The sequence below is a fragment of the Durotheca rogersii genome, assembly GCF_024521655.1.
Source record: "Durotheca rogersii strain YMJ 92031201 chromosome Unknown GGS23scaffold_22, whole genome shotgun sequence".
Classification (NCBI taxonomy): domain Eukaryota; kingdom Fungi; phylum Ascomycota; class Sordariomycetes; order Xylariales; family Xylariaceae; genus Durotheca; species Durotheca rogersii.
Genome location: NW_026251253.1, coordinates 475,540 through 489,563, shown reverse-complemented (window position 1 = coordinate 489,563; position 14,024 = coordinate 475,540). Strand labels below are relative to the sequence as shown.

The 14,024-nt window shown below is 55.1% G+C and overlaps 3 protein-coding genes across 3 annotated transcripts; all 3 read left to right on the top strand.

The window, feature by feature from the left end:
• The first annotated feature begins 275 nt into the window (after positions 1-275).
• On the top strand, positions 276-3,022 carry GGS23DRAFT_223140 (ferric reductase NAD binding domain-containing protein). Its single transcript, XM_051511983.1, has one exon. The coding sequence runs from the start codon at positions 895-897 to the stop codon at positions 2,791-2,793; it is 1,899 nt and encodes a 632-aa protein (XP_051369440.1). The 5' UTR covers positions 276-894; the 3' UTR covers positions 2,794-3,022.
• Positions 3,023-4,014: 992 nt separating this feature from the next.
• Positions 4,015-7,038, top strand: GGS23DRAFT_580065 (2-isopropylmalate synthase). Its single transcript, XM_051517100.1, has 4 exons — positions 4,015-4,449; positions 4,582-4,726; positions 4,791-6,368; positions 6,444-7,038. The coding sequence occupies exons 1-4, from the start codon at positions 4,442-4,444 to the stop codon at positions 6,609-6,611; spliced, it is 1,899 nt and encodes a 632-aa protein (XP_051369439.1). The 5' UTR covers positions 4,015-4,441; the 3' UTR covers positions 6,612-7,038.
• A 1,822-nt stretch (positions 7,039-8,860) lies between these two features.
• On the top strand, positions 8,861-13,215 carry GGS23DRAFT_580063 (ARM repeat-containing protein). The gene is made up of 8 exons (XM_051517099.1): positions 8,861-9,082; positions 9,236-9,537; positions 9,659-9,717; positions 9,795-10,601; positions 10,678-11,847; positions 12,018-12,261; positions 12,330-12,438; positions 12,496-13,215. Exons 2-8 carry the CDS (start codon positions 9,486-9,488, stop codon positions 12,683-12,685), a joined length of 2,631 nt encoding a protein of 876 aa, XP_051369438.1. The 5' UTR covers positions 8,861-9,082; positions 9,236-9,485; the 3' UTR covers positions 12,686-13,215.
• The last annotated feature ends 809 nt before the right edge of the window (positions 13,216-14,024 follow it).

The following is a 14,024-nucleotide window of genomic DNA, read 5'->3' as shown; positions in this document are numbered from 1 at the left end:
AAGCTCGGCAAGCTTTCTCGTTCCTTGCCTGCTTCCTGTCATCCGTCCAACGGTGGCCCCGTTCATCCAGTCACTCACTCATCCCGTGTACTTCTCTCCCTCCGCCTATTTACTCGACGGATTATTCACCCCATCCTTCGCTCTCGCTTATCGTTCACTTATACATCCGTGCTCTCTCTGTCCACCCGAAAGAAGAACAACAACCCCCATCATTTTTACCGGAGACCAACCTACAGAGCCAGTCCATCTACCGGACGATTACCATCGTTTTACAGTAGACGGGCAATATATCACGACGCGCTTATTGCCCGCCATACCCTTTGCTTGTCTGGGAAAATACCGAGTCGTCGGCTGCCGGCTGCCGGCTAGATCTCCCACCTGTCCACTTATACAGGTATAACTATCGCAGGTGACGAAGGGAACGGGGACAGCATATCGCACCTAAGTCACCCTATCCTGTCAGGCTAGAAAACGCGAGGACCGGGCGGCACTCAGAGTCCCCCCCCCCTCTCTTTGTGTCTATCCTTTGCTGTGGCCCGAGGCAAGGGACGTAGGCGTGCCTCTGCCGCGCCCCAAGGCACTACAAAGCCGCCTTAAAACCCTGACAAAAAGCATCGTCTCGCCCTTGACTCCAGACACCCTTGCTGTTTCTAGAACACAATGCATTCATAGAGGCCTCGAATGCATAATAGTGTTCTTTGCCCCCGGGGCTTCTGGATTATCGGACAAATCGCCCTTTTTTGCTATAGATTCTCCTTGTTCCCCCCCTCCCCTTAACCCCCTCGTCCCCCATCGTTTTCCGGACCGCTGCGTCGCTTGGAATATTCGTTTTTTTCTTCTTCGCGCTGAGAGCGCTCACTACCACGCTATTCGCTGATACCCATTCGCTGAGCCATGTCGCTCATACGGCGCCGGATCGCCGCCCTCGGGCCACTTACACCAGCAGCAATACTAGCACTTCGTGACGAAGGCACGGCCACCCCAACCGTGCATACGGGAACCGAAGAACACGATCCCACGTCCACCATCGCCCCCTTTGCCACTGCGCTGAACGGCGTGGACCAGGATAGCAACATGCTGTATAAGGACGTGCTCTGGTGGACGCTGGGGATCATGGCGCTGGCGATGCTTGCCATCCGCCTTCTCGACATAGCCTGGAGCAAACTGCGGCACGTCTCGACCATGTCCGTGCCCGCCGAGAAGCAAGGATACTGGAGGAAATCTCAATGGAGCTGGATGCCGGGCCTCAAGAAGCATCTCATCTACGCGCCGCTGTGGAGGAAACGACACAACCGAGAGATCAAGCTCTCTTCGGCCGTCAGCATAGGGACCCTGCCGTCCCGACTCCACACCGTCATCCTCGGCATCTACCTGATCAGCAACATGGTCTACATGTTCCACGTAAACTGGTCCCAGGAGAACCAGTACGCTCTGGCCGCCGAGATCCGAGGGCGCTCCGGCACGCTATCTGTGGTCAGTATGGTCCCCCTCATCATCCTCGCCGGCCGCAACAACCCCCTCATCGCGATGCTGAGGGTCAGCTTCGACACCTACAACCTGCTCCATCGGTGGATGGGCCGCATAGTCGTCATAGAAGCCATCATACATACGGTCGCCTGGGCCTACGTCGCCGCCGCCGCGGACGGCTACGAAGGGATGAATTTCAAGCTGACCCACGAGACGTTCCTGGCTTCTGGCTTCGCCGGAACGATCGCGCTCGTCGTTCTCTTCTTCCTCTCGCTCTCGCCCGTCCGTCACGCCTTCTACGAGACCTTCTTAAATATCCACATCATCCTCGCCCTCATCGTCTTTATCATGACCTGGGTCCACTGCGCGACCGCGCAGCTCCCTGGCGGGCTCCCTCAGCTCTCGTGGATGATGGCCATCTTCCTGCTCTGGTTAGCGGAGCGGGTGGCGCGCATGTTTCGCCTCGCCTATAACAACTGGTCCCGGAGCGGTCTCACCGAGGCGGTCATCGAGCCGATGCCTGCCGACGCCTGTCGTGTCACGGTGCATCTGCCCCGCTACGTAGACATCGAGCCCGGGACCCACGCCTACCTCCGATTCATGGGGGTCAACCCCTGGGAAAATCACCCATTCTCTGTCGCCTGGGTCGAACACCGCCCCGGGCCGGACATGATAGCAATCGAGGAAGAGAAAGATAGTAGCGTATCGCTGCGAAGAGGGGGAAAAACGTCGGTCTCTTTTGTCATCGGCGCTCACAGCGGGTTCACTCGGAAATTATACGATAAAGCTCTCAAGGGTGGGGGCCAACCCATCCGACTGAGGGCAGCGATGGAAGGCCCATACGCCGGCCACCACTCTCTCGAATCGTACGGCCACGTCGTCCTCTTTGCTGGCTCGACCGGCATCACGCACCAGATCTCGTACATCAGGCCGCTGATCCAGGGCTTCAACGACGAGACGATCGCGACGAGGCGCATAACCCTGGTATGGATCATACGCGACACCGAATCGCTCGAGTGGGTGCGGCCCTGGATGGACGATATCCTGCGGATGCCGCGGCGGCGAGAAGTCCTTAACATACGGCTGTTTGTCACGCGGCCCAAGAACGCGAGGGAGATCCACTCGGCGTCGACGACGGTCCAAATGCTTCCGGGGCGGCCCAATATCCCAACACTTCTCAAGAAGGAGGTTGAGGAGCAGATCGGCGCGATGTGTGTCACCGTATGTGGCCCCGGCGGGCTCGCGGACGACGTCCGACAAGCGGTGCGCGAGATACAAGACGTGAGCTCGGTGGTCGATTTTGTCGAGGAGAGCTTCACGTGGTAGATTTGCTTTCGGGGCAAGTGACTAGGTCAACACCCGAGGTTGGTCTCCCACGGTGCGGGGCGTGACAGCGAGCGTGAATCATCGCCGTCTCCACTCTGTCTGCGCCTTGCCACAGAGGCGTAGGGAAAGAAGAGAGAGAGAGAGAGAGAGAGAGAGAGAGAGAGAGAGAGAGGGAGAGGTCATTTTACATTCAATCATAGCGAGGCGTTCAACCGGGGGAGAGGAGTTCGGGAAAACTTGTGCTGATTCCCATCTTTTTTCTTCTTGCCCTGCCGCCGCGCTCAAGGGCGGTTGGAGAGATACCGATCCCCAATCCCACACCTCTTGGATCGGGAGCACCTCATCCCATAGTTCTGTATCGAGCTGCAAATTATCAGGTAGTGTTACCAATACACATAAAAATGGATACCTTGGGTATATGCTTTGCGCGTCCCGTGCTACCGCTATTCCCCAACTACTAGGTCGTGTTTTCGGTCTGGTTTGATCTCGATCGCGCAATCGGTAGGCGTGGTAAGACTCGCCTACGATCGCTGCAACTGCGTGTGTGTGTTGTCTCCTCACCAAGAGTCTGCCGTAGAGGCTGGCGAACGTTCCGGAGCAGATCTGTTGAACGCCACGTAAGGCAGGCAAAATGGTGTCGACATCGCCGTTGGGGCCAGACGGGGACGATGAGCCGATACACCCCTACGTAGGGATTGAAGGATTACCATACCTACCTACCTCAGGCACGGCAAGGCGAGCTTCTTATGCCGCGCTCTCTCCATTACGTAATTCTAGGTCGTTTAGTACAGGTATGCAGGTCCGTTGGTGGCTGAGGTACGTACAGGGACGCCTCCAGTAGTAGCAGGCTAGTTGCGGGGTTGTGTGGAAAACCCCATTTGCGAAGGGCTTTCCTCACTTCCATCCTCTACACCACTCTGCCTACCCTACAGAGGTACGGAGTAGATACCTGTTTTTTCCCTCTTCGGTGGAGCGAGCCAAGGAATTTGTCTCGCCTCTTCAATACCTAGGAGGTAAGTATGTATACACCTGCAGGTAGGCATGTATCCTAGCAGGTATCTAGCCTGTCCAAGATACCTCTGCGGGTAACTTCTATACGACCAGATATGTACCCAGACACTTTAGGAAAGATACCTAGGTAGGTACCTAGCTAGAGGCCGGTACATCCTTGATTTGATGTATGCAGTGGGTACCTGTAGCGCTGGATTCTTGGAGCCGACGATTGCCGGGATTGAGGTTATGTAGGTAAATGCAGTATGAATTTTTTTTTCTCTTTTTCCCAACCAAATCGGAACCTAGGCTCGTCGATGGAAAGGCGCCGTAGAGTTCTGACCCATGAGTAGGTTGCGGCCGGCTCGCTAGAATTAAAAACAGTAGGAGAAGGGCCGTTCTTTGTCCTATCCGTAGGATAATATTCTCCTCTATACTCTCCTCCTACATGCTTCCCACACCTTTCTTCACAACCACATCTTACACACATTCCTCCCATATCTCCAGCACGTCCACCCTACAGATACCGAACCCGCCGTCCCTACCGAACCCGGTTACTATACTCCTGCTTACGTGCTCTCCGTGAGGCTCGCCCGGCCCGCGTTGCTCATCCATCCGCCCCGCGCTGCGGTGTCCGCCGTGACCCTACGATATCACAATGCCGATGTAAGTCGTACCCCGGCAAGGGAAGGGAATAGCGAGTGCAAAAGCAAAACCCGCCGGATAGGCCCGATACAACACTCACATTGCACCCACCCTACGGTCTAGCTAACCTCTCCCCCCCCTCCCCCGCGACAGGCTCAAGGACCCCTCCCGAAAATACAAGAAGTTTACGCCTCTACACCTGCCGAACCGCCAATGGCCGTCTAAGACGATCGACAAGGCCCCGAGATGGCTGGCCACCGACTTGAGAGACGGCAACCAGAGCTTGGTTGACCCGATGGTTAGTACGGCCGGACTTCCCCACCCCTGCGAACGCCGTCTCTGACTGCGTGCGTCTACGGCAGAACGGCGAGGAGAAATGGAGATTTTTCACGATGCTGGTCGACCTTGGATACAAAGAAATCGAGGTCTCGTTCCCCTCCGCATCGCAAACCGACTTTGATTTTACCAGGCGCCTCGTCGAGACTCCCGGCGCCGTACCCAACGACGTCTGGCTCCAGGTTCTGGCCCCGTGCCGCGAGGACTTGATTCGCCGCACCGTCGACTCGCTCAAGGGCGCGAAGAAAGCCATCCTGCACATCTACCTCGCGACGAGCGAGTGCTTCCGGCGCATCGTCTTCGGTTTCACGGAAGAAGAGAGCGCAGAGCGAGCGGTCGCGTGCGCCAAGTATGCTCGCTCCATAACTAAAGACGACCCGGAGCAAGCTGGTACCGAGTGGGCTTTCGAGTTCAGCCCCGAGACCTTCTCGGATAGCAGTCCCGAGTTCGTCATCCGGGTCTGCGAGGCCGTCAAGGAGGCGTGGGGTCCTACGAAAGAGAACCCGATCATCTTCAACCTTCCGGCGACTGTGGAGATGTCTACCCCGAACGTCTACGCGGATCAGATCGAGTACTTCTGCACCCACATCTCGGAGAGGGAGAAGATCTGCGTTTCGCTCCACCCCCACAACGATCGGGGGTGTGCCGTCGCCGCCGCCGAGCTGGCGCAGATGGCCGGGGCCGACCGAGTGGAGGGGTGTCTCTTTGGAAACGGCGAGCGGACGGGGAATGTGGACCTAGTCACCCTGGGCCTCAACCTCTACACGCAAGGAATTCATCCGAACATCGACTTCTCCGACCTCAACCGCGTCGTCGACACCGTCGAGGTTTGCAACAAGATCCCCGTCCACCCCAGGGCGCCGTATGGTGGGTCCCTCGTCGTATGTGCCTTTAGCGGCTCACATCAAGACGCTATCAAGAAAGGCATGATGCTACGGGAGAAGGAGGGAAGCTCGTACGAGGACCAATGGCAAATTCCCTATCTTCCTCTTGACCCGCAGGACATCGGCCGCACGTATGAGGCTATCATCCGCGTCAATTCCCAGAGCGGCAAGGGCGGCGCTGCTTGGATCATCTTGCGCAAGCTTAACCTCGACCTTCCCCGGGGCCTTCAAGTCGCCTTTAGCGACGTGGTGCAGAGGAAGGCGGACCAGCTCGGGCGGGAGCTCCTGTCGGGCGAGATTACGGACCTGTTTGAGCGAACGTATTTCTTACAAGAGCACCCCCGGTTCAACATCATCGACTATTCCATCTCCTTCGACCGGTCGACGTCCCCAGCTCCCCCAGCCTCCGGCGGGGCACGAGATACGAAGAATCTCGCTCGAGTCTTTCAGGGAATTATCGCCATCGACGGTACAGAATACCAGCTTCGGGGCCGCGGCAACGGCCCTATCTCGTCTCTGGCTAACGCTCTCAAGGGTGTGGGGATTGACCTCGATGTCGCAGACTACAAGGAGCACGCCATAGGAGGCGGCAGGGAAGTCAAGGCTGCTACATACATCCAATGCACGGCTGCTGGAACGGCGCAAAAAGTCTGGGGCGTTGGCATTCACGAGGATGTGGTGCAGAGTTCTCTGGTGGCCCTCTTGAGCGCGGCGAGCAATGTGAGTGTTCTTGTGCCCCGGTCAAAACCGACAGCCGAGCCCCCGCCTCCGTTATCTAACGCCGTCTACCATCAGTTTATCCTGAGCCGGCCAGGAAGTCCTGTCATGGCCAAACGTGCCTCGCAGGCTAGCTTTGGCGAACACTGGGAGGCCTACAATCGCAGTTTGAACGGACCTTCTGCTGCCAACGACAAGACGCGCGGGATAGTCGGGGTCTTGGAAGCCAAAGCAAACGGTACGTAGGTGCCCAATCGTCCACTTGTTGGGGGGGGGGGGGCGCGACGGGCACGCTGCGGGGGTGCTGGAGGGCGACGAGCCGTCAGGCCTTGGGCGCGATTTCAGGTATCTATGTTGGCGAGAGATCTGTCGGGCCGTCGTACGCAAGCGCGCCTGTTATGGTAGAGGGCTCGTCGCCCCCAACGTACGCTTCTTGCCTGGGCCGGGACAGGATGCTCGATTTGCTACCATGTAAGCAGGAAACGAAAAGGCCGAGTTTTCATGGGATGGCAGTTTTGCTAGGTGGGTAGCCTGTGGTGGGGTGGATATTTCTCGGAAAAAAAAAGAAAAGTGAGTGGGATAGCGAATGAAATAAAGGAAGCCAATGACGGGAAGAAAAGAATAAGCAAGGGAAGAGAAGAGGACAAAGTAAATACAAATATTATTCTCCCTCCCTCCCTCCTCTCTCTCTCTCTCTGTGTGTGTGTCTCTCTGTCTCTATGTGTGTGTTGATTTGGATTGTTCGTTATCTTATCTAAATCCCTGTTTCCATTCCTCCTTTGCTTTTTCTCCTCCCCCTTTATTTTTCCTCGTCTCACCAACCGACTACCGGGAGCTCCCATGAGAAGAGAAGTAGGCATCTACTAGTTAAAGTAAGGGTCCGTAACACAGACGTCTGGGTACGAGTCATGATGGCGAGTAAACACTTTTAGGGCTTGGGTCTACGAATTTTGGTGTCTTGGGGTTCGTGACCAGCGAGGTATGGGATGCTGGTGCCACCTCCAGGTTTAGGTGGTCCCGAGGGCGGCTGACTGGATGCGGGGGTGAAGGGGCGAGAAAAAAAAAAGATGGAAGGGAAGAAATAAGATCCGGTTCTCCTGGTCCGTTTTGCAAATGGCTGGGGATACCTACCTACTACCCCCGGGCTGTCTTGACAATGTGTGCACAATGTGCCATGTGCGACCTTGCACTGAGGAGCACAGAGGGTAGCCGATGTCTATGTTGCCAAATACAGCTTGATATAGGCATTCCATCAAGGCTTCAGGGCAGACGCCTCATGCCTTAGGTAAATAGGCATGTGACGGGCAAGGATGGGCCAAGGGCAACGGGTCAATTGATTGGCCTTGCTATAGATGGAGGCATCTCAGTTATTATTGAAACATAGCCAGTTAGTTGCTTGCGCATATCCAGTGTGGGACGAGGTATGTCCTGCACACCGCCCGAGGGACGAGGTCGGTACCTAATATAGAGATACGTGAGATGCATCGCAGCCTGCTGTACCTACCTAAGAAGCTGTGACGATTCCCGAGAAGCTCCCAGGCTCAACCACCCCTAGTAGGCAGTGCTGACCTCGCTCTCCCTGCCCTACGCAAAAGCACCCTAACCCAGCACCACTGGGGCGTATTGTAGGTACCTAAGGTAGTGAACATCGTCCTGAGCGGTACCTGCCGGGAGGTAGCCTCCTGTCTCTACGCATGGAACGCAGCAGCAGATATCTACAAGGTAGCTAGATACACATGCTGGGTTGGCCTGGTCCTGTCACGTTGGAATTTCAGTTAGTGTTAATGTGGTGAATTTGGAGAGAAAAACATTAAAGGTTTGCTAGGTTGCCAGTGACAGGCTGTAGCTTATCGTTGATATGTGTGGGCACTTAGATTAGGTACTTATACCTATGGTGGGTTAGGTGTAATGTAGGAAAGGTAGCAGGCTGTTATCGTTAGTACCATTTGCATTTTCTATTCTCCCTCCAGGCTAGTAACAGGTATGCAGCATATCTTTACCAGGAGACACATGATTACAAAAGAATATACCACTGTAGCTATACAGCCTGGAAAAGGGAGACCATTGCTCTTGAAATAATGATACGCTTTGGAAGTACCTAAATATATCAAAAGGTTTCCGCTACTGAATATTTTCCTTCAATGTGTGTATGGAAGCGAAGTACCTAGGTACCTAACCTACCTTTCACAGGTGGTCAAGGTGCTCTTTCAGGCGCATAAGGTACTTGAGCTACGTACCCTTTCTAGCAGCGAATAGCAATGCATTTTACTTCTCTTACCTTAGAGGTATCTATGCCTTTTAGGTGTTCCTTACAAACCTACCTCTACCTAGGTAGGTAGGTACATGGGCTAGGAGGTACCCTAGGGACAGGTAGGTAGGTACGCTGAATCAATGATCAAGTACCTAGCTTAAAAAGATTTAAAATAAAATAAAATAAAAGCAACCCCGCCTCTAGGTGCCCGCGCACAGCTGGGCATTATGCATTATATATAGTACCTAACGTTAATTCACCACCGGCCGCGCTTTAAATTGAACGTATAGAGAAGGACGAGAAAAAAAATAAATAAAGGAAACCCCCAAAACTAAAGCGAAACCTCGGGAGAAAAACACCAAAAATACTAAGTAAAAGAGGGTCTATTGTAAATTGCTTGACAAACATACCTGCCTGAAGGTTATTGTGGGTTGCCCGAAAAAAAACAGAGCAGGGCCGCTTCTGGGTTAGTCGGTCCAGCGTCTATCCTGCGGAGGACTTCACTTCTGCACACTTCGTCTTCTCCCTTTCTTTTTTTTCCTTTCCTAAACTTCCTTTCCTTTCGTCAACAACAACGTCGCCCCTCTCCGCTTCGGACTCGGCCTAATAAAATTCCTAGACACACCTAAAGTTTCCCTGCGAGAACCGACCACGATTTGTCAATCCGTCTTGCCATTTACGTGGAGGTTTTCCCACGACTAACCCCCCTTGCCTTGCTGCTTTGATCTCACAACAGGCATTTTACCGTACTTGACCTGCCTGCTATCCTAACGCAACGCGAAATCCTAGTCTCGATACTGACGCCCGGCACCCCAGACCCTGTGAACACCAGCTGGAAGAGGACAACTGCCGGTCGCGCAAACGACACCATGGCTGACAGCAGTGATATCAACACTGTCCTCAGCAACTCGCTGTCTCCAGGTACGTAGATCGAGGGAGGGCGCCGTGTGTGCTGGTCGCCACGAGCGTCGCGCGTGCCCTCACCCACATACCCTGTCTCGTCCTCGACGCTATGCTGACACCTCATTCCCCCTTCACGTAGACGCGGCTACGCGTACAGGCGCTGAGCAGCAGCTCTCCCAAGCTGCCCAAACCAATTTCGTACGTTGCCATTGATGGCCTGTCGCCTCCCCCAGCCGCTCTTTGTGTTGATACTGACTCCTTGTGCTTCCCTTCAGCCTCTGTACCTAGCCACCCTAGTCCAGTCCCTGGCCGACGAGAGCGCCGAGAGTAACATCAGAGTTGCAGCAGGCCTTGCTCTGAAGAACGCCTTCACCACCAGGGAATTCGCCCGACAGCAGGAGCTTCAGGCCAAATGGCTGCAACAGACAGACCAAGATACCAAGACCCGAGTCAAGGAACTCGCCCTACAAACTCTTTCGTCAAGCAACTCGCAGGCGGGCCAGGCTGCCGCCCAGGTCATCGCCTCTGTTGCTGCCATCGAGCTACCTCGAAGCCAATGGCCTGATCTGTTGTCCGTCCTTGTCCAGAATGTCAGCAGCGGTCAGCCCCACCAGAAGCAGGCTTCCCTGACCTGTATCGGCTACATCTGCGAAAGTCAAGATCCCGAGCTGCGAACCGCGCTCATAGGGCATTCTAATGCCATCCTCACCGCTGTCGTACAGGGTGCCCGTAAAGAGGAAGCCAACACGGAAGTGCGCCTCTCTGCCATATCCGCCCTGGGCGATTCTCTCGAGTTTGTTGGCAACAACTTTAAGCACGAGGGCGAGAGGAACTACATTATGCAGGTTGTCTGCGAAGCCACCCAGGCCGACGACGCGCGGATACAGCAGGGTGCATTCGGTTGCCTCAATCGCATCATGGCTCTCTACTACGAGAACATGCGTTTCTATATGGAGAAGGCCCTGTTTGGTCTGACGATTCTGGGCATGAAAAACGATGACGAGGATGTTGCCAAGCTTGCCGTCGAATTCTGGAGCACCGTTTGCGAGGAGGAGATCAACATCGAGGAAGATAATGCTCAGGTAAGTTACCGTGGTTGGCGCCCGCCTGGGGACGAGCGGGTCGGTAGACTACAGGGCTAATATGGCCTCGCTACAGGTCGATAGCGCCGATCAGATGCGCCCGTTCTACAACTTCTCGCGCGTTGCCACCAACGAAGTTGTCCCTACGCTCTTGCAACTTCTGACGAAGCAAGACGAAGACGCTACGGACGACGAATATAATATCTCGCGTGCTGCCTACCAATGCCTCCAGCTCTATGCCCAAGCCGTCGGTCCTAACATCATCCCGTCTGTCATCCAATTTGTCGAGCAGAACCTGCGATCCGATGACTGGCATTTCCGAGAGGCTGCCGTGGCTGCGTTTGGCGCCATTATGGAAGGGCCAGAAGAGAAGACGCTGGAGCCCATCGTCAAGCAGGCTCTGCCCATACTGATTACCATGATGGATGACAATTCCACCTTTGTCAAGGACTCGACCGCTTACGCCCTCGGTCGTATCACCGAAGCTTGCTCGACAGCTATCGATCCCGACGCTCACCTGGACTCGCTGGTCCGATCCTTATTCGCCGGCGTTCACGACTCTAAGATGGCGGCATCCTGCTGCTGGGCGCTGATGAATCTCGCAGAGCGTTTTTCTGGCGATTTTGACGCGACTTCGAACCCCCTCACCCGTCACTTCAACCAGAGCGTCCAGACCTTGCTCGCCGTCACGTCGCATGCCGGCTCCGAAACCTCTGTCCGCACGACTTCGTACGAAGTCTTGAGCGCGTTCGTTCAGCACGCGGCGACCGAGAGCTTCCCAGCAATCGCTCAGCTCTCTGACGTGATCATCACGAGACTCGAAGAGACCATCCCCATGCAGAGCCAGGTTGTCAGCATAGAAGACAAGATCGCGTTGGAAGAGATGCAGACGAGCTTGAACACCGTCCTGCAGGCAATCATCCAGAGACTTGAAAAGGAGATATCACCCCAAGGCGACAGGATCATGCACGTCTCCCTACAGATCCTCAACACGGCCGGCGCCAAGTCTAGCGTCCCCGAGTCCATCTTTGCTACGATCAGCGGCCTGGCAAATGCTATGGAGGAGGACTTTAGCAAGTACATGGACGCCTTCACGCCCTTCCTCTACAACGCGCTCGGGAACCAGGAGGAGCCAAGTCTCTGTTCGATGGCTATTGGCCTGGTCAGCGACATTACTCGATCGATGGGCGAGCACAGCCAGCCGTACTGTGACAACTTCATGAACTATCTCCTGAATAACCTCCGAGTTCGTAGCCTCTTTTATCCCCTTTCGATGCCTATATAACAACCCCCCCCCCCCCCTTTCAAAAAAAAAAATTTTTTTAAAGAGGCGGTTGGGGGGGGGGGGGGGGGTATATTCTCATATCCTATCATGGAGCAACTTGCCAGACTATATATCTAACCATTGAGTTTTAGAGCACGACCCTGTCCAACCAGTTCAAGCCTGCTATCCTTCAGTGCTTTGGCGACATTGCCAACGCGATCGGCGGTCACTTCGAAGCCTATCTCTCCGTTGTCGCCCAAGTCTTGCAACAGGCTGCTACTGTCAGCGCTGCGCCGGACGGCTCCTACGAACTCTACGACTATGTCATCTCTCTGCGAGAAGGAATCACGGATGCGTGGGGAGGTATCATCGGTGCCTTAAAGATGAGCGGCAAGAGTGAGTAGTGCCCCTCTCCCCCTCCCGGCTATTCGATGTATCGACGCTGACAACATTTTTATAAACAGCCCAAACGCTCCAACCATATGTGCAGTCCATCTTCCAACTTCTTAACATCATATCTCAGGACATGAATCGGAGCGAGTCCCTCATGCGATCTTCCATGGGTGTCATCGGGTTAGTGACGCAGTATCTTCCACTCCCCTCGTATAGAGATGCTAACAAATGGGCCAGCGACCTGGCCGACGCTTTCCCCAATGGCGAGCTTGTTGAGGCTTTCCGACAGGACTGGGTGACCGCTATGATCAAGGAGACGAAGACCAACCGGGATTTCCAGCCTCGTACTATTGAGACTGCACGATGGGCACGCGAGCAGGTCAAGCGCCAGCTCGGCGGCACTGCGTCCGTTATGCAACAGACTTGAACGCGCCGCTTAGTCGCTCCCGTTGCCAACCCCATCCGCCCACCCGCGCCCGCCCCCCGCCACGACACCCGATCCTCCCGACGAACAAGTCCGACTCTAGTCTGGCCTCGTATACTAAGTTCAGAGGCAAACCCAGCAGCACCCACATCGCAGCACTCTAGTACCCAGCACCAGCACCAGCACCAGCCCCGAGATACTCTCCCCTGGCACTCTGCACTTCACAAGACCCCTGTGTATATAATCCCACCCACCCATTACTCAGTAATCCCATACGCCCCTCCCCAATACACACCCAACGGAAATGCCCTTCCCAAGCAGCCCTTGCCCAGATATTAACCACCCCTTGCTGAGTTTTCCTTCCTGTTGGTCTGCAGAGCCATAACAGAGATATGTCTAGTCCCTTTAGAGAGAAGATCACGTCATGTACGCCCCTTTGGAGGGGGGCCACGAATTCATGTAAGAAAAGGAGTTTTAAGAGGATGTTAGTGAGGAGGAAACCCTGATAGCTGGATCTGATGCGTTCCGCAGGGGGAGGGGGGGGGGGGGGGGGGGGTTGGCCTAATTCAAGTGAATTAGACATAAGGAGAGAAGCTCTCTCGTTGGAAGTTCCACCCGAGTCCTGTCGGACCGACCGAGTGGATCTATCAAGGGATGCACGGATGATCGACACGATGGTTGCAACCCTCGTCGTCACCATCACCGTCGTTGCCTACCGCGAGAGGACGCGAGGGGGGAAGGGGGGGAGGTAGAGTTGACGAAAACTCAGCGCCGACCCTCTGGCGAGCACAGCAGCCGGAGCTTTATAGGGTCGGCGATCCTCTCCAGACCTGGCTGGGCTTTTTCATTCCCCCCCCCCCACCCCCAAACGAAGATAACTGCGAGAAGTAACGGTCCTGGTAGTTTAGTGCTGATACCTAAGGCAAATAGAGGCTCTCTTCTACCCGCATATAACTTTTGCTCCATGTTCCCCGCGTCACGAGGTTATTATCTTGTCGGGTCGTTGTTAGTGTAGCTGCCGTTTCCATGAGCTCGACGCAGCTGTGGTAGCTAGCATCGTAGGAGTTATTAGTAGATGAAGCTCAAGTCCTAACTCTTTTAACGTCGTGTCTTCTTACCTCGCCCGCAGGCACACAGTCTAGGGGTACTGCCAGAAATTGATTGGGAGTCGCCCCGGCGGCGTATATCTATAACGGGGACGAGTGCGGCTTTCATGGCAGCTTACCTACGCACTGATACAATACAAGACGTACAGGGACGAAGCCGTGTCGGCGGGCGAGGCGAACGCGTCAGCTGTAGGCTACATGTGCGAGTGCTGGCGAGGACGTGCTTCGTCCTACCC

Coding starts and splice junctions, on each gene's coding strand:
- GGS23DRAFT_580063 (XM_051517099.1), top strand. CDS start 9,486: ATGGCTGACAGCAGTGATATCAACACTGTCCTCAGCAACTCGCTGTCT. Junction 9,538..9,658: donor CAGCAACTCGCTGTCTCCAG/GTACGTAGATCG, acceptor CCCTTCACGTAG/ACGCGGCTACGCGTACAGGC. Junction 9,718..9,794: donor AAGCTGCCCAAACCAATTTC/GTACGTTGCCAT, acceptor GCTTCCCTTCAG/CCTCTGTACCTAGCCACCCT.
- GGS23DRAFT_580065 (XM_051517100.1), top strand. Junction 4,727..4,790: donor AGAGCTTGGTTGACCCGATG/GTTAGTACGGCC, acceptor CGTCTACGGCAG/AACGGCGAGGAGAAATGGAG. Junction 6,369..6,443: donor TCTTGAGCGCGGCGAGCAAT/GTGAGTGTTCTT, acceptor GTCTACCATCAG/TTTATCCTGAGCCGGCCAGG.
- GGS23DRAFT_223140 (XM_051511983.1), top strand. CDS start 895: ATGTCGCTCATACGGCGCCGGATCGCCGCCCTCGGGCCACTTACACCA.